The sequence below is a fragment of the Chaetodon trifascialis genome, chromosome 23 (assembly GCF_039877785.1).
Source record: "Chaetodon trifascialis isolate fChaTrf1 chromosome 23, fChaTrf1.hap1, whole genome shotgun sequence".
Classification (NCBI taxonomy): domain Eukaryota; kingdom Metazoa; phylum Chordata; class Actinopteri; order Chaetodontiformes; family Chaetodontidae; genus Chaetodon; species Chaetodon trifascialis.
The window spans coordinates 8,429,993-8,454,400 of NC_092078.1; the positions used below are offsets into that span (position 1 = coordinate 8,429,993).

At 45.5% G+C, this 24,408-nt stretch overlaps 4 protein-coding genes across 8 annotated transcripts; 2 read left to right on the forward strand and 2 right to left on the reverse strand.

The window, feature by feature from the left end:
- Window positions 1-203: 203 nt before the first annotated feature.
- Window positions 204-5,177, reverse strand: bcl6b (BCL6B transcription repressor). Of its 2 annotated transcripts, none has more exons than XM_070992850.1 (12): window positions 5,078-5,177; window positions 4,636-4,713; window positions 4,298-4,524; window positions 3,678-3,926; window positions 3,402-3,536; window positions 3,033-3,225; window positions 2,626-2,828; window positions 2,423-2,529; window positions 2,198-2,341; window positions 1,987-2,117; window positions 1,416-1,553; window positions 204-1,286 (listed from the first exon to the last, which is right to left on the reverse strand). In XM_070992850.1, the coding sequence occupies exons 3-12, from the start codon at window positions 4,516-4,518 to the stop codon at window positions 1,146-1,148; spliced, it is 1,662 nt and encodes a 553-aa protein (XP_070848951.1). In that variant the 5' UTR covers window positions 4,519-4,524; window positions 4,636-4,713; window positions 5,078-5,177; the 3' UTR covers window positions 204-1,145. The 2 variants fall into 2 exon arrangements, with proteins under 2 accessions (XP_070848951.1, XP_070848952.1); XM_070992851.1 differs by having other exon boundaries at window positions 1,012-1,286; window positions 2,198-2,296; window positions 5,078-5,153.
- A 3,126-nt stretch (window positions 5,178-8,303) lies between these two features.
- Window positions 8,304-14,996, forward strand: trip6 (thyroid hormone receptor interactor 6). Of its 4 annotated transcripts, none has more exons than XM_070993539.1 (11): window positions 8,304-8,380; window positions 8,868-8,914; window positions 10,843-11,080; window positions 11,677-11,780; window positions 11,881-11,994; window positions 12,101-12,679; window positions 12,812-12,908; window positions 13,019-13,188; window positions 13,320-13,498; window positions 13,600-13,720; window positions 13,910-14,990. In XM_070993539.1, the coding sequence occupies exons 3-11, from the start codon at window positions 10,852-10,854 to the stop codon at window positions 14,039-14,041; spliced, it is 1,725 nt and encodes a 574-aa protein (XP_070849640.1). In that variant the 5' UTR covers window positions 8,304-8,380; window positions 8,868-8,914; window positions 10,843-10,851; the 3' UTR covers window positions 14,042-14,990. The 4 variants fall into 4 exon arrangements, with proteins under 4 accessions (XP_070849640.1, XP_070849643.1, XP_070849642.1 ...); XM_070993542.1 differs by having other exon boundaries at window positions 12,815-12,908; XM_070993541.1 differs by having other exon boundaries at window positions 8,313-8,380; window positions 8,868-8,902.
- Window positions 14,997-16,208: 1,212 nt separating this feature from the next.
- On the reverse strand, window positions 16,209-17,016 carry sst5 (somatostatin 5). The gene is made up of 2 exons (XM_070993492.1): window positions 16,800-17,016; window positions 16,209-16,641 (listed from the first exon to the last, which is right to left on the reverse strand). The coding sequence occupies exons 1-2, from the start codon at window positions 16,923-16,925 to the stop codon at window positions 16,459-16,461; spliced, it is 309 nt and encodes a 102-aa protein (XP_070849593.1). The 5' UTR covers window positions 16,926-17,016; the 3' UTR covers window positions 16,209-16,458.
- A 2,845-nt stretch (window positions 17,017-19,861) lies between these two features.
- Window positions 19,862-24,307, forward strand: LOC139351793 (uncharacterized). The gene is made up of 17 exons (XM_070993797.1): window positions 19,862-19,945; window positions 20,033-20,157; window positions 20,237-20,380; window positions 20,603-20,653; window positions 20,780-20,944; window positions 21,039-21,135; window positions 21,221-21,438; window positions 21,615-21,768; window positions 22,099-22,325; window positions 22,400-22,517; window positions 22,704-22,918; window positions 23,197-23,314; window positions 23,408-23,577; window positions 23,656-23,753; window positions 23,830-23,942; window positions 24,020-24,067; window positions 24,218-24,307. Exons 1-16 carry the CDS (start codon window positions 19,924-19,926, stop codon window positions 24,043-24,045), a joined length of 2,061 nt encoding a protein of 686 aa, XP_070849898.1. The 5' UTR covers window positions 19,862-19,923; the 3' UTR covers window positions 24,046-24,067; window positions 24,218-24,307.
- The last annotated feature ends 101 nt before the right edge of the window (window positions 24,308-24,408 follow it).

Genomic DNA, 24,408 nt, shown 5'->3' on the forward strand with positions numbered 1-24,408 from the left:
CTCGGCTTCATTGTTTCCACAAAAGCGCCAAGAAATAAACAAAACAAAATCTGGAAAATGGCGGGACAGATTTGAGTTAACAGAAGACATGATTCATGGGTAGAAAAAGTGTGTTAATGAGAGGAAGGAAGTCCAGGGAGGTGGCCGAGAGAGCAGGGTTTACAGCTTGAAAAGAGCTCGAAAATATCTGGTCCGGTCAGCTTGTGAATTCATGTGAATTATCTTTAATTCCAGAGATGTTTCAGATTTTACACGTTCACCTTTTGGTTGCACATCATACACGACGTTACATATGTGACATTATGATATTAAAAGAGACGCTGAGCACCAGAGCTCCAATCGATAGAAAATTATTTAATTTAAATTGTACAAAACTATCTTTGTCCAGCAAATGAACTCATACACATACAAATGTAATATTATCAATCATCCAGTTGTTAGCAGTTGTCTTATTTAATCGTTCACGTCAGAAAACAATCTATCATTTCATTTTATGCTCACTACAAGACAACTGAGTCCTTTGCCTGCTTGGACTATAAAAGCAGATCTCTCTGCATAGTTTTGCTTTTTCTTAAAGAGCAAATAGGCCCCAGGCCTCAAGATTAAGATAAATCTGAGTTAAATACACATTTAGAAGAAAATTTCAGTAACAACACTGATTAAGTGCTTCTCAATGAATATTAGAATTTAATTCACGTACTCCAAAACATCTCCTTCCAAAAACTTGCTTTATCTTTCCTTCAAATCATTCACATGCTCATGCTTCTTCACATCCCAAAAGTCCTCTTGCCTTCTTCCTATCCCTTCACAGACCTTCAAAAACACTTTTCTTAACATCGTCTCATCTCACAAAAGCTACCCAGGACGTCCAGTGAACCTTACAGAGTCACACTAATAAATCTTTAGTGTTTTATATCAGCTCTGAACTCACCCAACAACCTGCTAATGCTAAAAGTTACTCGGAAATGTCTCTCCATCTCCAACCAATCTGTTATAAATTACCGCCTCATATTAAAAACCAGGTGCTCATAATTTAAAGAAAAAAACCTTTCACCTAATTTCACATTTCCTGACAGATTTAGATATTCAGCTATTGTTCTGGCCAACGTGCTGGTTGTCATCGCTGGGTCGAAGGTCAGACCTCCTCAGCAGGCCTGCAGAATAGGCTGGTAGGGCTCGGTCAGCACCTTGTAGCGGATCTTGGTGTTGGTGACGGCCCCGTGCTTCTGGCGCAGGTGGAGACGCAGCTGACTCTTGTGGCGGAAGTGAAGGTCACACTTCTCACACTGCGAAACGAGGCGTGAACAGATTAAACAAGTGGAGATACGCTTGGGAAGCAGCACAGATATCCTGTGATTTCTGACTGCTGCACGCTGCGTTTCATCGGTCAAACGGGCTGCGTGTTTCTGACTCACAGTGTACGGCTTCTCTCCGGTGTGGATGCGCAGATGGCTCTTCAGGGTCTGCAGGTGGCGGAAGCGGGTGCCACAGGTGTGGCAGGGGTACGGCTTCTCCCCCGTGTGGATCAGAACGTGGGCCCTCAGATGGGCGACCTGACACAAGGACAAACCACACAAACAGAAGTGAGAAGTGTGACAAGATTTAAATGGAAGACACGTGTCCAGACCACAAGAAGCTGTCTCTTTCATAATGCACTCTCTAATATTAGTTTTTTCCTCTGTGCAGCTGGATTGAAGCCTTCAAGAGTCACCTGATTTCCAACTACATCATGATCTTGGAGTTTAAATGCAAAAGGTTATCGGCCTGCTCTTCTTTTTTTTGGAAAGAGCTATTGTTATTTGGCTCTTTTGAATGAAATCTTGCACGGCTAACTTTTTATGAGAAAAGTTTTCATGAGAAAAAGAGGAAATGGTCTCTGAGAGGAAGTTCTAATATGTGTTTGCGTGACTGACGCATGATTTATGAAGTAGTGCACTTTCCCCTAAAGCGTTCACACACACACACATACAGACAGTTGACCCTCACCTGAACAAATCGAGCGCCGCAGGTGTCACAGCGGTAAGGCTTCTCTCCTGAGTGAATGCGGGAGTGAGTCTTCAGGTTGGCCGGTCGGTTGAACTGGGCGCCGCACACATTACAGCGATACGGCTTGTCGCCTGCCGGAGACGAAGGTCAGCGTCAGGTGTTGGCTTTAAATACAGACAATGAATGGGAAAGAGGTTTTCCTTAGCCTCACCTGAGCAGACAGTCTTGGTTCCTTGAAGGTTGCCAGAGTAGCAGTAGGGCGCAAAGTAGTTCTCCCGCTTGATTGCGTGTTGGTTGTGGTGGGCAGCTTCTGGATGAGTGGGGTGCAGGTTTGGGAAAATGTTGCTGGGTGAGACTGAGGAAGCAGACAAAATACAATGTAATAATGTGTTTAAACTTTTCAACTTTCTGCGTTATGAAGGAGGTTTTTTGTTACCTGTTCCCTCCTTGTGAGTGGGAGGCACTGTTGGGTGGTCCACAGAGGGGGGTGGCCCCAGGGGAGGGGCTCGGCCAGAACCCTCGTAGCAGGAGGCCTGCCCCTGTCTGAGGAAGAGAGGTCCATGATTACATAATTGCAAAAACTCAAAAAAGTCCTATTTTTTCCTCTCTCATCTCACATTTCTCATATTTCCAGCTTACCTATCAATCTGACCAGGCACTTCTCCAGACCACGCCTCTGTTGGTGTCGAGCCCATCCTGTCGGCCATGGGTGATGTGTGACTTTGCGGTTCCTCCAGTTCTTCTTCCTTCACCGTGGTGGCTGAGCAGAGAGGGTTGAGGACGATGTACTTGTATTTTTTCCAATTGCAAGCCTTAGGATCTGGTGAAGCTTTGACATCACTCTGGAGAATTAAACAAAAACTGGTTTAATTACTTCAATTTCAATGTAAAATAAAACATCCCAGTGGTGATATAGAGAATCTTTAGCACCACTTAGTGAGAATTTTTCCTGTTAGGTCTCCTTGGGTTGGCAAATGCTGTTGGTTTTCATTACCAAGATGAACAGCTTTTACATTTTTAATCTGCTTAAGCTTCTTTAATCTCACCACAAGGTTTTTGATGCAGGTGTTGGATTCTGCTGGAGAGTTCGGTTGGCAGCTGGAGCGGGCGGGGCTGTCTGGAGATGGAGTCGGGGTGCCCATGAGGGGCGACTCAGGCTCTTCTTTCATTGCCTTTGAACCGGGCTGGCAGATCGGGAAAGCCCCTGGCTTGAGAGAGCCCCTGACCTCCGCAGGGACCCTGCAGGAGAAACAGAGGAAGTGCTGCAATGAGCTAAACACTGACAGCAGAGCGGCGCTTGTGTCAATCTGTAAACACAAACCCAAAGTGATAAGCAAGAAGGAAATGTCAGAGTCACACCCACAGAGCAATTTCTGCCAATCTCTGCTTATAGTTTACACATTTAATTGTCCTACCTCGTTGCAACTGCTGTTGGGAGGATTCTCTGGGGTCCTGGCGTGGGCAGGTCCCCTCCTTTGGGGACTACAGAGGCTACAGACACCCTGGAGTCCAGCTCCAGTTGTGGGAGTCTTGCACTCCTATTCTCCCTGCTGAAAAACAAAGAATCTGTCAACCTACAAAGTAAAAAATGTGCAAGATCGCACAATAAACTCAATCCAATTTTAATCTCAAGTATCTTTTCATCCACACACTCTGTCCTGTCCTAACAGATGTTCTCTCCAGGCCCTCACCAGTGCAGCTGCATGAAATCCCTGCAGGTATCGGCCACATGGTCCATCTGCAGGTAGGTTGCAGCAGCGAGCACCCCGGGGACGATGCTTGGTGTCAGGGGGAGGCGGGAGGTGTACATGAAGTCGAGCAGCAGGGAGATGCTGGATGGGTCCAAGGTGTCGGGGAGAGATACGGTCATGAGCTGCTCCCCGCTGCCACCGCGCCCCTGAAGCAGCACACGGTGGGAGTACAGCGAGTAAAAGAACCCACTGTGAGGAGACGGGGAAAGACAGAAATACTTAATGCGGGATCGGAATTTGGCTCAGTTGCAGTGTTTTAAATAAGGGGGCATGAGGTAGAAACGGTTGAGGAGAGATGGGAAGAAGAGGACAATAGATGTGTCATGTGTGAAAGGCAGGAAGAAGTGAGGAGAAAACACAAAGTGAGAGCAAAAAACAAGCATGAGTCAAGAGGAAAGACTTAACATTCAATGGATTGTGTTTCAAAATGAAAACAAAAGGAAGAAATTATTGTTTGTTTCACCCAAACTCGATTGAAAACTACACCAACCAGAGAAAATGGCGTAGTATAAGACTGCAGGGGGGCTATTTTATACGGATGCATTGGCCTTTGCACCAACCTGCAGGCCACGAGCACAGCACAGTGCGCCCGCAGGTGTATGTTGCCAACAACCAGGGTGGTGTCAGTCAGGATGCTGCGGTGCCGCAGTTCGTTCAGGTTCAGCAGCACGTCGTTGCAGTGGCGGGTGAACTCCTTCACGTACCCTTCAGCCGGGGCAGCAGCCCTCACCTCCTGCACCCTGTCGACCCTGCGTCCCTCCGGCACGTCCATCGTGTTCATCTGGATCTGAAGAGAAGGCATTAGCAATGAAGCAAGCAAGCAAGCAAAGCACAACATTTACAGTGAACATGTGTGAGGTTTTTTTTTCTCAAATGATTATGCACAATAATGACCCACCTATGTGTCGCTGATAGAATAAATAGACTGGAGTGTCCCAGACACATCTGTTAGGTGAGACCAGCTCCCTACTCGTACCTGCATGAGGAAAAAAAGACGAAACATCTACTTGATCCATTTGATCTTTATCATGAATACTTATTGTAGATATCAAGGAAGTTGCAAAAGGCAGCAAAGTTGTAATCGCCAAGAGCTCATCAAGAGATTTAATGTTGTGAAAAATCTAAAATTCGACTGTTTTTAAGTCCTAAATTGACTTTTCAGTTACCTAAACACAATTTAAATCAAAAAGATCTACATTTAACTGTAAACTCTTAAGAATTAATCAAGAAAAGGCAAAATAATTAACAGCCATTAACAGCTAATAATCAATCCAAGCAAGCAGTTATCACACAGCTCAGTAAACATGTGAATATGCTGAGAAAATCAATTTCCAACTCACCCCGACCAGCAGGGACGAGAACTGAGGTGTCCCGCACTGACGTCAAACCCTTCGGCTCAGTGTTGAGTCTGCAGCCTCCGCTGGCTCTGATCAGCACTGCGAGGGGAGGCGGAGGGAGGGAGCTCTTTATAATGTCGTGCAGGAAGCCCCCATACAACCAGAGCCTGCTCGTTTCCTCTTTCCTCAATGGCCCACGCGTACACTGGAAGCAACGCAGGAAGAGCCCTGCGTGGCCTAGACCCTGGGCTCTGAGTATTTTTAGTGGCCTATTAGTTTTTCTAAACCCCCATAGCTCTGAGCGAAGTAATGGCAGGAAAGCATAGTGTGTTTTTGTGCCACTTTGAAAAAATATATATGAGGACCCTCGGGGAGATGCGGTACGTGCGTGTGCTGTCCAGGGGTAAGCCAGAGAGCATCGGCCTTCCCCCCACCAACGCTTTCCTACCCTGCACCCCTCTCCAGGACAGAGGAAACTATCTGACAGGAAGCTGGAAGACCAACTTATTGTTAGGTAAACAAGCTGTGCCCTCATTATCGAGATCTTATCAAGGGAAGATTTTTTTTTGTTGGTCAAGTTTCACTCATATTTTGCTCTGAAAAAGTTGGGACGCTGTGTAAAACATGAGCGTGATCATCTGAAAACATCTGTGTTTGCAAAAACAGCCCATGTAGTAATGATATACTTATACAATCATGTGTTCACAAAGTGGTGAAACTCGCTCCATCCTTGCTTGTGAACGACTGAGCCTTTCGGAGTTGTACGTTATTTCTTCCTGAGGTCTCAGGATGCTACTCAAACGTAAGAACCAGTGGCACTCAAAGGGAAACTGTGTCATTGCTGAGTTGACCGGTTTGGCTGAATGGGCATTGGTGAGTGCTCCACAGCGTCCGGAAGCCTCTGGCCTGATGCCTGAGAGCAGAGGCGTTATGTTATGAGGACCAAAAGGAAGGAAGCAAGACCAAATCCATCGCTCTAGATGGGAGACACCTTCTCCTGGTGGTGAAAAACAACCTTTACTCCGCCCTGCCTGAGAGAAATGCACCCGACAGATGTGCAGGAACTGCCCTACACACCCACCCACCCACACACACATACACACACACACACACACACACACACACACACACACACACACACACACACACACAAACTTCTGAGTGCATCCTGCAAAGCTGCTCAGAGCATGGATGAAAACGCCTGCGCAGGACATCCGTCAATAATAAAGTGAGCAGGAGACAAGGGAGGAGAAATGGAGATGGGGGGGGGTGATGGAGCGAGGAGGACAGGGCCTCAGAGGTCGCGAATAACTAAAAAACAAGCGGAAAGTTACCTCACCCTCAGGGTAGCCTTGGGTTCACAGAAAACCGACCACAGGACAGTTAATTGAGGCACCACAAGAGTGAACTATGAACTGTATTTCCTTCACATCAAAGTATTTTTCAGAAGGAGACATAGAAGAGAAATCCTCAAGGTTGGCTTCGGGTAGATAAACCCGCCTTGCACAAAAAGCGATTGCAGGATGACGCAAGTGGTCACTTGATTAATAAAGAGAAGATTATTTTTGTTTCCACTGACAGGATTACTGCACCCAATTCAGCTGAAGAAACACTGAATTCTTTATTGAATTTTGAGCTGCAGCTCAGATGTTTCTTTGCAAAAGCCAACTGCATTAATTTGTATTTTTGCCTTTTAGGTGTTACAGTAGTAAACCAGGAGATGTTTGGCATTGGGTGCTTGGACCCAGTTTACCTTCATGCAGGTCTAAAACAATTTTGAGCTGCAACTTGTAAAATAGCAAAATATCTTTCATAGATATGTCTTCCATAAATCAAATGTGTCAAGCACTAAATAAAATCAGACAACATGACCACATTTGGATATAAATCCTATGAAAATGTGAATCGGAAGCAAAGTGTTTGCACGGGGTGTAGAGCTCGTGTGCGTGTCCTTGTGCTTTTATTTGTTTGGATGGAGGTCGGATCAATTGTGCGCTTTGTAAGAGGAAAAAAAAAACATAAAGGAAAACAACGATTAAGAAAACAGAGAGGGAGATGTAGGTCTCGGCTACTTCCAGGCATTGTGAGAGGAACGGATGAGGGGGGCGGTTGAGGAAAAGTGAGAACATTACTAAACAGGTTCACCAATGGGCGGAAGCCATTGAGTCCATCCCGTTGGCAAGGCTTGGCAACGCTCACAGTGACTTCCTGCTTCTGTCAGTGCCCATCACCGACCCAGTGACCCTTCAGTTCTTGACAAAATGCACAACTGCTACTATTGAGCATCAAACTGATGACTCGTGAACTTTCTGCTTTTCTCAAACAAGGAACAAACACAGTTTTGTGAATTTTCATGAGCCAATAACATTTTCAGCTTGTGTTTACCTGTCAGTCCTCGACCAGAACAAAAAGCAGGGATTCCCCTCGCTTTGCGGCTTCCTGGTTGCCTGGACAGAACTACATTTGTTTAATGTATGAGCTGATGCCATACTTTGACTTCAAATCCCCGGTTGGTGCCAAAGGTTTTGATCGCTCTTGCAACAATAACAGATCTGCTTGAACTGCCTCTTCCTGTGGCTGCAGAACAGCCTGGACATATAAGGGCAAACGGCACGGATCTGCTGGAAGGAGGAGCAGGAGGAGGAAGCGGGGATATCCCAGGGAGCAGCCCGGGTTGTTTGTCCGCTTATTGGCAGAGGCAGACTGGGAAATCAAAAATAAATCAGAAAGTTATGAAACCCCTTCTTTGAAGGAGTGGGCCTCCAACATGGAGAGGGAGGGGGAAGAAGAAAGAGGGTGGGGGGTAACGGGGAGACAGACAGTTGACCCAAATCTTCTGAACCACAAAATAATAGATTAAGCCCATGACCTTCATGTTCAATGCTGCTTCAGGGTGGTAAACAACTGGGTACAATATTGAGAAAACATGTCAGTTCAGACCAAAGTCTGTGCGCTCTGTATTACATTTACCATCAAAACCCAAAATAAAATAAGCTCAGACGTTATCGCTGCCCGGGTTTCTTGTTCAGAAATGTGCTTTTCATTTATTGCTCATGATGAGTAGTGAATGGATTTTCCTGGAAAAGCTTAATAGACTAGTATCTTTAATATAATGTAAATAATAGTTTTTGTATTTTCAAAAATGTATGTGGCAGACCCCCCACATCTCTCCACATACACACACATGCACACGCACGTGCACACACGCGCGCGCGCGCGCAGCAGCCACAGCTACGTCACACATCGGGAATGCAGAGAGGAGCTGCTGCTGCTGCTGCTGCTAAAGGCCTCAGGATCCGTCACAAAGTAGGTTAACGACGCCGAAGCTAAAAGAAAGTTATTTAGGGGTAACTTTCACTGACCTTTGATCGTTTCAGCGGGGGCGTAGATTGTGTTTGTGCGGCTCGTTTCGGGCGGTAGGTGTCGGCTATTTCATTGTTTCCTCTTCGGTTGTGCTGAAGTTAGCCTGGAGGTAAGGCACGAGCTTTGCTCGAGTTCAAAACAGGCCAGCAAACAAGTAAACAAGCCTGTTATTAAAGTTAAGTATTGCTAATTATCCTTCATTATGGGTTCTTATATTACTTAAGTGGTATGTTTAACACATATGTGACGTACAACGGACATATTTGGACGAACAACTGTGCAGTTAGTGTCTCTATTCATCGGGAACAGACGTTAATGTCGCTGCGCGGAGCCAACGTTAACATTAAAAACAAGAAAATATCCTTAATGTGTCTTTAATATGTCGGCTCTTGTTTTGATTCACCAGTTTTATATTGTTCTTGATTTTTAGATGAGACTGACGGGAAGAGGAGAGTCACTGTAAAGGTACTGTAAAAGGTAGGAAATGCTAATAGGTTGCTAATTTTGCTTGGAGATGCTGTTTGCGGATTTAGTTTTTATCCTTTTCATGACTCGTATTGTCTGAAGTCACGTTGTCTTTCTGTTATTTTGCTCAATTTAACGAGGACATCTCGCTATATTGAGCTACATTGTGTCAAACGTCTTACGCTAACCAGTCTCTTGCCTTCAAAATAAAAGCGTGAAAATGCACTTACTGTCACAGAAGGAAAAACAGTTATAAATCCGACAAGATTAAGTTTGCATTTGCTGCCAGTTATTATAGCTTACTGTCTTCATATGGAGTCAGTTTTCTGTGTGGCTGAAATGCTCAAAGTAGAGACATTTTATTCTGAATTTTAAAAACGCCGGATGTCGTCTGTGTTCGCTCCCCCTTGCTTTACTCTTGTGACTGTCACCAACTTTGACATTTCACGAGCTGCTACGCCTCCATGCATCCAACGACGGGTCCAGCCGAACTAATTGATGGACAAATGGACGAGCTGCGTGTTTTAAATCGCATGAAAATAAAACAACTGGCTTTTAAACACAGAGTGATTTAAACGTTGGGATTAATTTCCTGGCCCAGCCATCCGCGGATTTGAGTGTGTGCTCATCCGGATTCAGACAGGGGCTTAAATCAGGTCGATTGTGGAGGCGGTTGTCACACTTTCCTCCACGTGGCCGCTGTGTAATGTCAGCTGAAGCCCATGCTGATGGGCTGCTGCATGGCAAATATAACAATCCCATGAATAGAAATAATAATAGAATAAAAATAAAAAACAAACAAAGGTTACATGCAGTGCACTGTATTCGTGCATTTCTACATCATCCTCTCACCCATCATTATAATCCTCTTACCAAGAAGGACTTATGACGGCCACAACACCGGCATACAATCAGTCTGAGTGGGCTACTAATTTCTCCACTGTGACAATAGTGATTTGCTTTGGCTTGTCCCTGTGTTCGCAATCCATTTAGGCATCGTGTCAAGCACACGGGGGCTTTCCAAAAAGGTTATAACAGTGCGTTCATGCTTGAGCGTGGAGTCTGAGAGCTGAGCAATGTTTGTTTGTGAAATGATGAATCCATTATCAAGGCTGGTTCGTTCTGTGTCATTGACTAATCAGCGCTAACTCGTGAACCCTAACCGCTTTGCTTGCTTTCTGTAAGGATTTTATTTCCCTCCTATGTCATTTGTGACTCTTTCTCCCTTTCTGTGATAAAGATCTGTATCTTAATGAAGGCCTTCAGGTGCGAGTCAGGGCTTTGTCGGCTCAGCTGTCAGTGTTGTTATTTATCCCACAGAGGATACGCAATATATTGTTATGAGCCAGGTGTTCACATGTACACATATCATTACACAACATTTCCTGCCCTGTTTTTGTCTCTGCTTCATTTGGAAATCAATAATACCAGCGTGTAAACACCCAAAGACAATAACCATTGTGGCAGATAACAGGCGAGGGCTAGCCACAGATTTGCACCTGTTTGTCTGTCTGTGTACGAGTTTGTGTGCGAGCGGGCCGGAGAGATTTTTTGCGCGAGTGTTTGTCTCGAAGTGCACAAACACGCGCTTGCACACACGTTTCAGGGCAATGTGCGAGCCTGCTGGAAATCCCCGAGCCCTTCAGAATGGCTGCTCTCTTCCTGCTTCTCAACTAAAAGCCTATTGTTCGATCTGTGTGTCCCCGTTGCCATAGTAAACAAAAGTCTGAAGCATCCTTTAGTTTCCATTGGTTACCTCTTACATAAAGTACACACAAGAGCCATGGTTGTGCTCATGCAAATTATGGCTACAAGCTGAATAATAATAATAATCGTGCATACGGGCTGACCTGATGTCAGGAATTATTGTGTTCAGGAGGCAAGTTGTGGTCATATTACAGCATAAAGCTGAACGTTTTTCTTTCTCTTTTGGATCTCAGAAGCCTGCTATGTCCGGTCCCACCTGGCTTCCTCCGAGAACTCTGGACAGCCCAGAGCGAGCCGTCCCTCAGATGTCCCACTCTGCCGGGTCAGCGATCTACCGAGCCCCCAACAAGAAGGGGATGTCCGACTTCCGGCCAAAATATGGCCCCTATGACCAGAACGGAGGAGGAGGAGGAGGAGGAGGAGGAGGAGGTGGAGGGATGGCCAACAGGTACATTGCTACTGGACCCACAGGTAAGACGACCACGAGACATGCGCTGGATTCAGGGATGGCAGCCATGCAAAACAAAAATGCACCTTTACATGAACTTACACTAATCAGATCCAAATTAATACATTAATGGCATCACTTCATTTACTTTATCATAGATGAATATCAAAATAGATATTTCAAACATCAGATTACATACATGTCAACATCCAAAACATACAAAAAGACACATTTCTTTGTGCAGTGGATCAATGACAGCAAGGTTTTCTTAAGCAATTCACTCTCCTCGGCTTCCAGTTCGAACATGTATGGCTGAATTACTCCAGTATCACCACTTGCCAATTTGTAGCATACTGTAGCAAGAAAAACAGAAAACAAGCAGAGCTTTGTGTGTTTGGAGAGCAGGCATAGTCGAGCTGCAGGCAAGCGGCGGAGGGGTGGGTGGAGAACTAAGGAGGGAGGGAGCTGTTTGCCTAATAGTAGATCCATGTTTAGCTTATGAAGGCAAAGTGTGGAGTTACATCTAAGTCATTTTAAGACATAAAGGGATTATTTTCATGGAAACAAACTTAAAAACAGAGATGAGTTTGTTTTTTCACATCTGTTCTCGAACCTAAAGGTGGGTCCATTCATCATTCATCTGGCGATCACTATTACTCCCCTCACCATGGTCCCAAAGAAGACCGCACCTGGAGCCCTCACATGGACAGCTACGAGCTGATGGTTAGCGCATTTTCTGCAGCTCTTGCCGATCATTAAAAACGTCTTTTGGACCAGTTTCTAATCTTAAATGCACACGTTTCCTATGCTGTTCTGTCGATAGCACCGTGGTCCTGAAAAGCCAGCGAGCTATCACTCCAAAATCGATGCGGATATCGACTCCCTCACCAGTATGCTCGCTGATCTGGACAGCCACCCACAGGACGCCAGCGCACAAGTAGGACAAACTAAATGATTGAAGCTAAATGGATAGATTTTTGAGATACTGCATAGTTGACCTTAAACATTTGTCTCTTCGCTTTCATTTTTCGGACTCCTCGCAGCTGTACGACAACGTGCCTTACAACAAATACCTCTCAGGGGATCATTACAAGCCTGCACACCAGAACGCAGCTCCTCCTCAGGGTCGGCCATCCATGGGTTACCCCCCTCATCCCCAGAGTCAGTACCACCCAGCGCCCCCTTACCCCAGCGAGCACCAGTCACCTCAGTACTCCACCTCCCACCAGCAGGACTACTACTCCTCCACCCCTAAGCCCTACCCCCAGCCCGTCCCAGCCTCCTACACCACTGCCTCGACACCCACCGGACCCAGGTTCAGCGTTCAGGTCAAGACGGCACAGCCTGTTACCTACTCTCAGACGGGGAGACAGGCTGAACAGGCCTACACCCCACCCCCTCCTCGCCAGCACGTGTCACGCCCCCCTCCCCAGACTCAGACAAGTCCGCAGGGCTGGTACCCTCCACATCAAGCTCAGGAGATGCACTCTGAGGCGGGGTACAAGGGGAGCGGCTCAGGATCTGGAGGAAGAGTTAACCAGCTTCCACTGTCCAAGAGAGGGATGGAAAATAACCAAACCGGATCAGGGGCTGCACAAAGTCCTGCATATCAATCCAACAAGGTAGAAAAAAAATTAAATTTAATCATGTCTGATAAACAAAGAAGTAAAGGTTCAATACCCAGTCCCTAATATCATAAATATTAAATAACTGGTAACAAAATGAGCAAACTCATGTCTCCTCTTTTCTTCCAGCAGGGGGCAGTAATAACCAGGCCTGAGGAGGAGTTGGAGCGACTCACCAAGAAGTTGGTGTATGACATGAACCACCCCCCTTCAGAGGACTATTTTGGTACACTCATTACGTTAATGACTTGTGACACAGCAGAAGCTGCGTCGTGGCATTTCAATGAAAACATACATACAATATTTTGACTTCCGGTGTCCACCTTCCTCTTTCAGGTCGCTGCGCCCGCTGCGGCGACAACGTGGTCGGCGATGGCAGCGGCTGTATCGCCATGGAACAGGTGTTCCATGTGGAGTGTTTCACATGCATCACCTGCCACGCCCGCCTCCGGGGGCAGCCCTTCTACGCCCTAGACAAGAAGAGTTACTGCGAGAGCTGTTACATTGTGAGTAAAGGAGCGTCAGTAGGACAAAGGTCCAGCACTGCCTCATTTGTGATGTTTGCGGTGAAGGTTTGGTGGGTAGGGTGGTCTTCTCCAGCCTCTTGTCCTCATCCTGCTCTGTCACCTGCTTTCAGAGCACGTTAGAGCGCTGTTCAAAGTGCTCTAAGCCCATCCTGGACCGCATCCTGCGGGCCATGGGGAAGGCCTACCACCCTCGCTGTTTCACATGTGTGGTTTGTAACTGCTGCCTGGACGGAGTGCCCTTCACTGTGGACGCGACCTCTCAGATACACTGCATAGATGACTTTCATCGGTATGAAGACATTCAAATGGCACGCTGATGAAGTCATGCATCATTTTGTGTGACGGATGTCTCCACCAACTGTAAATTCTGTTGCTTGTTCCACCCGACAGGAAGTATGCACCTCGCTGTTCAGTGTGTGGAGAGCCCATCATGCCCGAACTGGGCCAGGAGGAGACAGTGAGGATAGTTGCTCTGGACCGCAGCTTCCATGTTAACTGCTATGTTTGTGAGGTGAGTCAGCTGTTTTGCAACTGGACAGGACGGGTTTATATCACACAAAATACCCCAAACAGCAGGATGTGTTGATTTTGAGCTTCTCATTTGAGAGTTGTTTAAGTAAGTATAAATGTTTTAAATGTATTTAAGGGATGAGTCCATGTGAGAGAGTGAATCTGTGCTGATGAAGTGTCTGTCCATCAGGAATGTGGGCTCCTGCTGTCCTCTGAAGGGGAGGGTCGAGGCTGTTACCCGCTGGACGGCCACATCTTGTGTAAGAGCTGCAGCGCTCGCCGCATCCAGGACCTCTCAGCCAAAATCTCCACCGACTGCTAACGAACCCGCTGTGACCGTGCCACCTTTGAAGCCCTCTCACTCTCACGAACCCTCGGACCGTCAGCGCAGGAAGGAGATGCCCCTGCTTTGTTCAGATGTGTGAGCTGGTTTTCCTTTTTTTTCCCGTTGTCTTGGTTGCTCTGACTATGAGTTGACTTTGACTGTGCTATAGTTCCCTCTGTTGGCATCTAGCTGCAATTTCATTTGGAGAGGAACATTTTCTGTTGTTACTGTTACTGATTCCGTTTAGAGATGGAGTTCTGATGGAGCAGCCACCTCCCTTGTTTCCTTCATTCAAATGTCCGACCACATTTTCTTTCCTTTTTGGTACTCAGCTGTCCCACTTTTCATGTTTAGCTCAGTATTCGACAGTGGCCTGACCTGCAGGCAGTTTGGGCTCCACTTCCCATTTATTCACACCGGTACTGCTCGGCTGTTAGCTTGCACATTATTATCACTCTCAAAGACAATGAAAGTACGGAAGGATGTCATAGATTTAGAGCTGAAAATGAGGGCGTTCTTGCAGAGAAGCAGCATAAATGCTAATTAGGATGAGATGTAAATCCGTCTGAACAATGGGACCTGTACATTTGTAAAACACTAACTATCAAGGTGCAGAACTGCCTCAAAACAAGCATATTAAAAGCACATAATGCAGCAACTGTGACTGTACATAACGGGCTGGTTTGACAATGAAACTGTTGCCAACTGTTTTGGAAAGCATGTAGCCTTTAGTGCAGTGAATCTTTGCAGAGAAGTAGCCTCATAGCACGAGAAATGTAGACGAAAGGAATGTGTAGTTAACGTTGCGACCCAGATGTTTCTTTCTTTAGCTTTTGATTAAACGCTAGTACAATATTTGCTAGAACGAATCTCTCGTACGTCAACGCTCAAACATGACAATATTGTGTCGCTTCATTAAAATTGGAGCTCGTAACAGGATTTTTGCCATTTAAAAAAAAAAAAAAAAAAAAAAAAATCATCCAGAATAACATTTTTGAATGTCTACAAAACACAATCTTGCTTTGTTTTTGTTTTGTTTTGTTTTGTTTTGTTTTGTTTAACATGTGTTGGTTGATACTTGACTGTTACATTGAAGATGATGGTGCAATGAAGTCAAACGCTTTCTTCTGTTCTAAGGAAAACAGGGTGTTCGCCCCTAAAGGGGGCTCGGAAACATCCCATCATGTGAAGCTTGAGCCCCATGTGAAGAGTTTGTACCACTTGGGGAAAGTTGGAAACAAATAATTCTGGAGTTATATTGATTTACTTGACTTTACTTTAATGTTTAATGTTAACACTAGACGAAATAAAAGTGGAATTCACGATATGTCGTTACCCAGAAAAGCTGATTGTGATTTTGTAATGCAGCTCTTCACAAGCGGGTTTGATTTTTGCTCATCTTTGCGCTTGTGTGAGTTGTCATTCTGAGACTTTGGAGCTACAGTATTTGTGATGATTGTGTTTAACCTCTCTCGTCTTTTCCGTCCTGGTTTTTGTATGCGTGTAACTTAAAGGGCTAGAAGTTTCAAAGCCTTACCTCAAGGATGTCATTGCAACTGGGTTTGTCTGTGAATTCTGCTTTTTTTTTTTTTTTTTCTGGTTACAGAACTTGATCATGCTCAAACGGTTCAGAGTTGCATTGTTCATCTCTTGTTAATTTATCTCATGTTGTACATACTTTGTCAGCACTAATCTGCTTTCTGTCATCAAGGTTGTCATTTCATTCACGCTCGGATGCGTCATTTCTAAAATCCGCACCCGTCCCATCTCTTGTGTCATACTCCGTGAATCGCTTCGCGTTGTCTTTGTTACTGACTGTGTGTTCAGTTTGAAATGCTGTGAATTGGAGCTTCTCGATCAAACCCTGCGGTACTGCAGCAGGAGGAGGAGGAGGAGGAGGAGGAGGAGGAGGAGGGTCTGCGTCGAATGGACAGGTTGTTTGAGCACAGTTGAAGTTGGTTACAGAAACGGGAGAGCATGAGAACACATGAGTGGAGTTTCTCCTAATACAGGTTGTAGTAACATAATTGATTATTAAAATGTCAACAAGTGCATTGGTGTGATTGTCACTTTTTACAAAAAAATGTCTTGACAAAATGTGTTGTGGGAAATGTAGGATCTAGAGTTATGGGGGGGGGGCTTTACCCATATTTGAGGCTTATAATCAGGACCTAATTGTCTTGTTTAAATGTTTAAGTGGAATGCCCCTTTAAGATAAAATCGCCTGACAAACATGCCCTTTTAAATCAGAAATTTTTATTTTCAACACCGCGTACGTCCCTGCCAACCTCAAAACACACAACCTGATCACTGTTTCCAGTTGCCGAGCATATTCGGCATCTTCCAGTTACAACAAAGTGAGCAAACATGGATTACTCCACCCTCATAAAGAACAAAAACGCTCCTGTCTTGTGTTAGCACGAGGTGAACGTCTTCCAGAAGAAGTTGCGGCAGCCTGCCTTGCGCTCTCTTTGGGAGAGGGGAAGATGTCGCCGCATCACCTCCTCCTCCTCCTCCTCCAGCCTGGGGAGCATCTCGTCTTCTCTCACAGCCATCAGCTCAGGAACAAACTTCAGCAAGAGCAAGTGAGCCAGATCCTGAAGGATGACAGCAAATGAAAAGAGGCTGAAAAAGTACTTCAGGCACCATTTGCATATTTAAAGTAGCTCTCCGTGAAAGAAACCAGCTCTTAAAGGCCACGTCGCTCATTTCAGCTATTTAAATCTTTGCACTGGTTGATTTATGAGTCACTCACCTTGTCGCTGGCGAGGTCTGCTCTCAGTGTTTCTGTCAGCATGTCTCTGCGTGGGGAGCCGCTGACCTCCACCAGCAGCACAGAGGAAAGCAAAACCCCAAGAAGCACCTGCACAGGGTGAAGCATCTCCACCTCAAACAGCGGACGCAACAATCCAACTCTGATACTCCCCGACTCTCTTTGAACACTGATGATGTGCAGTGCTGCCAAAGTCCAAAAAACACAACAAATCCCCAGCCAATCAGAAACTTATCACTGTCCGCGTAGGGTGTGCTGAGCTGATAAATAGGCCTCTTCATCTTCAAATCCTCCTCTTCCTCAAGCCAACCAAAGGATGTGATTGGTGGAGAGGGATGGCGGCGAGAGGGTGGAGGTTGTGAAGAGAGGTGTCACCGGACAGGATAAGGTCATCATTAGCCGTGATGACATGACTGCTCCTGACGTTTGCTGTTGCAATAACTTCACATGTGAAATATTAGCTGCAGAACGCATTAACTGATGGTAACATATGACTTTACTTCTGTCGGTCATGATTAGCCACACCGGCTGTGCAGGTGTCCTGAACTCAACACGAGTCCTGCGTGCGGTGCTAATGACACAATGTGACTCAAATGTTAATGAGGCCGCCTGGATGCTGCTGACCAGCCCGACGCGTCACCGCCGTCACTTTGAGTCACAGGAAAATAAACACAGAGAACATCTAAATGTCAGGCTGCAAACAAAACAAAACACTTGATGTTAAGTGTTTTGTTTGCAGTTTGGGCAAAAACGAGGAGATGATTACAGAGTTTGAGCAAAAGGTGAAAACTGGCAGTTCTTCCATTAAGTATTATTTAAATTTCTCCTTACAGGGACATTTGGCAATAATTTATGGTTTGACTGCCTCGAAACACGATTTCAAAAGAGTGGGAAGGCCACAGCTAACTCAGCTCAGAGGCTGTCAACCTGAGGTTTGGGACCACCCAGAAGGTCACATGATCAACCTGAGTGGTCACGGGAGAAAATTAAAGGGCTTTGCTGATTTTACACATGAAAGTCAGTTTACAGGTTTTAGTGAGTGATGTGTTAACAAAGCTGTACGAAGCCTCCAGAGAGAGTGTGGTTGGTCTAATTAAAGGCGAGCCTCTCAGTTTGACAACCACTGACCTTTTTCCCACCACAGGACTTTAAGTCCAATTACTCAGTCTTTAATCACGACACGACTTGACTTTACGTAATGTTCTCCGAGTAGTGAGGATGTCGTGACCGCAGGCGCACCAGCGGTGTGACGATCACACAAATCACACCTCCACTGGCTCCACACCTGCTGCTACATTACATAAAATAGTCAGCGGGGTTAATCAAACATCCTCACCCACTGCTAACAAGCAGTTCATCCTGCTGGTTTGTACATAACTTGTATGTCATATTTAAGATGTTGAGTCCTCCCTGCCTTTTTTCTGTTCTCAGTTTGTCTTGTGTGTTTTGTGATGTTCAAATCGTGATTTTCACTTACTCATAAAATGACAGTGGATGCATGGCAATCACAACCTTTGATTATGTAACTGTTGATGTGCGCTCTGTGTGAGCAAGAGCTGAGCCATCAGTCTGCTGGACTTCAACAAGAATTATTAGTATTTTAAACTCAATCATAAAACAGCCAGCGGACAGGAAGAGGGGTAAAGAAGTCAGAGAGGAATATACTGTTTATATGGAGATAAAAATGTTGAGCTGTTCATGGAGAACAATCACCACTGTGCACTGTTGACCTCATAAGATTTAAAGCAAACACTGCTGTACTCCAATGCTTCAAGGTTAAAAGATACAGCATGCCTGCCTATCACCCGACCAAGTAAAATCAACTGAAATAAACTTCCTGGAAGAATTACAAGTGAAAGTCCTGGATCCAAAATCTTACCTTAATGGCCACCTTAATCTATGAAAAATAAAATTTACTTTACATGTCGATAATAATTTGCATTCATAATTTGAATCTGCTCATCAAATAAATAACCGTGTTGGGGTAAAAAGTATGATAAATCCCTCCAAAATGAGGTGGAGTGGAAGCAGAAAGTAGCATAAAATGGTAAAGTACACCTAAATCAGAATTGTACTGAGGTTATGAAGATCAGCTTAGCATACTCTTTTGGCAGCACTGCTTTAACCAGTCATCTACTCCACCTCTGCCATCAATGGTGAATGATCTCATTCAGCCTGTTTATATTGTAACCATCATCTCTGTCCACTGGGTGTCGCTGTAAGATCACATTTTTCCTCAGAGCCTCAAACGCAACATTTGACATCACGAAATGTATTTTGCTATATTAGCCCACTTTTAATTCTAAGATATTTATCACATTTGTCTAAAAAAAAAAAAAAAGTACGCCAATTAGCCTCTCCATTGACAGGTGAGTCGGTCAAAATGGCGACCTTTCCGCAGGTAAACACGACGGACAGCTTTCAAAATCGAGACGTATTCACTCAAATGAGTCTATCGTCGTGCATGCGCTCTGAAAATGAAGCTGTTTCTCCATATTTTGTGTGGGTGAGTTGCAAAATGAGAGGTCAAAGCGCATTTTAAATGCAGCCTCATGCAGAGACTCATGATTTGTGTTATTTCAGCGTGCTGCTGCTCCTCGCTTCACCTTTCTGTGTCACCAGTCCATTGCCGACAGGTAAGACCAGTTCAGTGACCTTAAAGCCAAGAAATGCCTGTTTCATAACATCACCCAGGAATGAGGAGCAGTGAACTCTGGGATGTCCAGAGAAGGAGTGGATATTACTTCAGCCATGCTAATAAAATGGTTTCCTATATTACCTTCTCATGCACACAGTCCTACAAGCCAGGACTATTAAATGTCTGTCCACAGGGGAAATATTGCTGTTACAGAGCACCTGTTGGAAATCATATACAGGATATAGCAAATAGTTTGCTATTTTTCTTTTATTGCCTCTCTTAACTCTACAGGAGTTCCTCACATTGTGTATGGTGACATGGCTGAGATGAATACAGTATTACTAATGATAGACTTGTTTTTGAGTCAGGTGTGAACTGAGCACATTCTTGATGTTTTCAGGAATGTTTCAGACCAGGTGTCTCGAGCGTCACTTTTGGCTCTCTGTCAGGTCCAGCTTCCTTGGCGTGATGATCCGTTTTGACTTCGAAGGTGTGTTTCTTCGTCCTCCTTGAGAAAATGTGTATCAGAGAAATGTTCGGGTTCATTTGTTGATGACATTTTACTGTAAACCACCAGACCAGTATGGAGTCCACCTCTGGTCCGATCAGGAGGCCGCGCTCTGTGGTTACACCGTCCTGATCAATGACGTTGGAGACCTGGTGTTTCGTGCGTCCTTCCTGGCCTGTCATGTTCACAGCAAGGTAGATTTTTTCTGGGATTTTTATGCTTTGATATGTTGCGTTCTTAATAACACACAACATCTGCATGTCTCCTTTGCAGAGGGGCACAGACTATCGCCTGGGTCTATGGTTTGTGAACCTGCAGGCAGATGGGAGGGTGGCGGCATATCCCCTCCAGCTCCACTGCTCACTCCAGAGCCGGTGGAGCACCAGAGAGATGGTCTGTGAGGAGAACTACATGGAGGTGAGTAACTAAACCTGCATTATGTCATCACATCCACACTTATGCTGTGACTCATCAGGATGAAAGCCCAAGACGAGGTGGAAAAATTGAGATTGAATCAAATCTTAAAAAGATGATTGTTTTACGCTTCCTATCTATGGTAGTTTATAAGTCACATGACTGACAAACAGTCAATTTGGGCAGTTTGTGAAGGTGTATCAAGGCTCGTCTTTCCCCCTCTAGGTGTCCATTCAGCAGTCCATCCTGCCCATTGCATCCAAACATGAGGGCAAGGTTTGTGTGTGGAATATTCCCAGAGATTTATTTGCTTTCATTTTTGGATGTTTTAACCAATGGCCTCATAAATGACGCTCATTCACGTCAGATAAGTCGCTTAGACGCCTCTTTGTCACTGAGCAGGGAGCTGACGGAGCAGACGTGGCTGTGATGTTCCACAGAGACGACCAGGAAGCGAGCGTCCTGCCCCTGATCGAGGCTGCTGCTCTGGGCTACCACATCTCACTCCGTGGCTCACACCTCACCCTCCGCTGTCCCTACTCCGCCTCTCTCTCATACTTCGTCAAGGTACTCGGAGACAGTATTGTTTACTGGGGATTACTGGGCCTGCATCGCTCAGTTGTTCAGTGGATGTTGTGTGTGGGTGTGTGTTTTTCCACAGGAGAGGGGAGTGGATTTAGAGATTGTCAGAGCGACCATCTTGTTCCGGCTCCAGAGCAGCTTCCTGGCTGTTGACGCCACCGTCGCCTGCGCTCTCAGTTAGTACGGTTCATCAGTTTCATATTGAAAACTGCGAGAGACCAGAGTGAAATGCCTCTTTCCTCTCCCCACTCTCACCCCCAGATGAGGCTACAGCAGATGGGTCTGACCTGCTGTGGACTGTCCCTTATATTCTGTCCCCGCTAGTCCACGGTCAGTTCAGGGACAGAGGCGTGAGGGTCGGAGCGAGCGGCCAGGCTCTGAGCGAGTCTGAGATTAAAGAGAGGGGATTCAAGATGGGCCTGCGGGAAGGGAGGCTGGAGGTCAGGATACCTGTAGGAGCTTACGGTGGACACGTTCAGGTATACAAATAAGACGTACTAAAGGACAATGGTTCCCACAGTGGTGTGAATTTTCAGTCTACTTGTTGATAAGTTAAAATGTGGACAGAAAGAAAGAGAAATCAGATGTAAAGCTGCAAAAACAACTGCATTTTTTTGAGTGGCTGATCTGGGTTCAGCCTGTCTCATTCTTCCAGAGCGGTGTTGTGAGGGGGCAGTACAGCCAGTCCATGTCAGCGCCTCTGTTCCTCACGAGGCAGTGGGAGGACGAGCGCTGGCCTCTCACACAGCATCGCTCCTTCAGGCGCCTCAAGACTGCTCTCGTCCCACAAATCCCAGTCTTCACCAACAGTAAGGCTTTCTTAGGTCATGTTGGCTTATTTATTGATGCATAATGAAGTGATAAAGAGTAATAAAAATACAGATTGTGCAGTCGGGCTGGTATTGTGTGTGGAGTTAATGCAAAATTTCTGTGAAAACTACAAAAAAAAGTAGTTATTGTAGGTTTTATGTCACACATTTGAAGGATTATTGTCTGTAAAGCATAACAGTGGAACACATATAATTTCCCTGGGTGTCAATGTCATTATTTTAAATGGGATTTTGCATGTAGTTGATACTTTATGCCATGATTTAGACCCCTCCCTCCAGTGTATTGAACATCACCCTCTCTCACCACAGACACAGTCCCATCTGAGGGATTGTTTTCCGTCACTTTAGGCCTCTTCGCAGCTGACGTTTCCCTCCAGAAGGTGACAGTCGACGGTGGCGGCGACCTTTTAACCTGGACCCAGAGCCACCAAACACAGGGCGACGCAGACCTCAACGTCTCCAGGATCTCCCACTCCAACGGGAGCCACTCCTACCAGCTTCATTTTCCAGTGTCACACCCGAAAATAATCCCAGAGGTGAGCCTCACTGAGCAGTTTTATTATGTGCACAAGATCAAAAATGTCTGAAACAGCCTGCTGTCTAATCCCAGCATATCGGTGGTGGCTATGAGAGGTACGGCCTCTCTTTCACCTTCATTCTTAACATCTTGACCAGCGGAGAGGTGTTTTATCATCAAGCCTCTATGGAGCACAGTGTTGAATACACAGGTGAGTATCACGTTGATTCAGACCAGTTGGTGCAGTTTAAATTAATGAATTGATGGTTTTATGTTTGTACCCATAATTAGAACAACATTTATTATTTATATCATTGCCAAGCTGTTTGTATTAATTTGATAATCAAATATTAAACTCTTCTCCTGCCTCACGAACTCCCCGTCTGTCCCGCTGCAGCTCCAAGTTCCCCCAAGCTGGAGGGGAAGTGCACCGAGAGCAGCCTGCTGCTGCTGCTGCACCACGGGGCCCGGGCCGAGCTGCAGTGGGAGCTCTTCCTCGGAGCCCGCAGGCTGGACTGGGACCTGGTGGAGATGGGTGGGTTCGTGGTGGAGGCGGAGGATGACTACTTGACTGTGGAGATCCCCTTCAACAGCCCTGTGATGCACTATGAGGTGATCAACTGTAGCTTCTGCTTTACGTTAGCTTATTTTCACTAATTTTGTTTTTTCTTGCCCAGTGCCACAAGAATAGCGTCTGAGTGCAATTCAGTAAATGAATTTAAGGATTAGAAACACTCCTCAGGCTTCATTCTTAAAGCCATCTAACACGTCATGGATACTTTGACAAAACAAGCCCAGTGCTTCAAAAAAGATCTGCAGCGTTCGTGCTTGTTTAGAGTATTTCATGCTCCTTTGCTCGCTTCTGCCAGCTTGTTTTTTCCCCCATGCAGGAGCTGACATTGCAGGGTCTTGTCTCTGGAGTGGAAGTGTCCATTGTGGACGCAGAGTCTCTGAAAGTGGAGGACAGTCTTGTCCATAAATGCACCTTTCCTGTTAGAGAGCTACTAGGTACCCACTGCAATCTCAGACTGAGGCACAAAAAGTTAGCATTCTGGTCTTAGCTTTTGAAAAGCTTGACGCTCGCAGCCTTTTTCCTGACAGTGTGTTTGCCAGAGGGGAGGATGGTGGCAGTAGTCGACACCACCCACACCATCCCGCCCACTCAGCCCAACCGCACCACCCTATTGGACCCCAGCTGTGTTCCCATGGAGACGGACAGTGCTAGAGCCCTGTTCAGCTTCAGCCTGGACTCCTGTGGGACAACTGTAACGGTGAGATCCATCAATTACTTGAACTTCACGATGAAAATAAAGCGTCTTGGCCTCTGTCCTGACCTCATATTTCCTCAGACTGAAGGAAATTTCCTCGTTTATGAAAATCAGATCAGTTACCCTCAAGATTTTCTGCCTTTTGACGATCCTCTCATACACAGAGATTCTCCGTACAGGTGAGGAGGCTACACACTGAGCTCAGTCTGTCTTTAAACCGGATGATGGTGTTGATGTCAGTCTTGTCTGTTTCAGGCTGACAGTTCAGTGTCGATACCCAGCAAACGAGACCAGCACTGTAGCTATCCATCACCCTTTGAACTCCTCACTGCCAGTCAAACGCACGCGCAGGGAGGCTGAAAACACAGGTGTGTGTGTGTAAAACTGACTTCAGTTAGAATTTAACATTATGTAAATGTGACTTCTTTTTTTTTCCACACCACAGATCAAAGAAAATGGGTGAATTTATAAAGACAGCAAAGCCATCATCAAGGTAGTGTTGCTGTGAAACTTTAAATGTGACCTCTGTGCTCAATGTTTGAATCTTATTTGTATTGAGACTGAACTGGAGGAAATCATAATTTTACTGTTGTGTAAGGAACAAGATGATTAACCTCTCGTCGTCTCTTTTCTGGAGTTACAGTGAGGATCACATGGACACTTGTCCCAATGCTGCTGCTCCTTGTGCTCTGCACATGGCCTTGTGTATACCTGACCTGCAAACTGGATAAATAAACACAATTTTACATTTTTAATCAGGTCTTTGTTGTGAATTGTTTAGTCTTTAGTGTTTATCCTGTGATTTTGTTAATTATAGAGTATTTAAAATTGCTG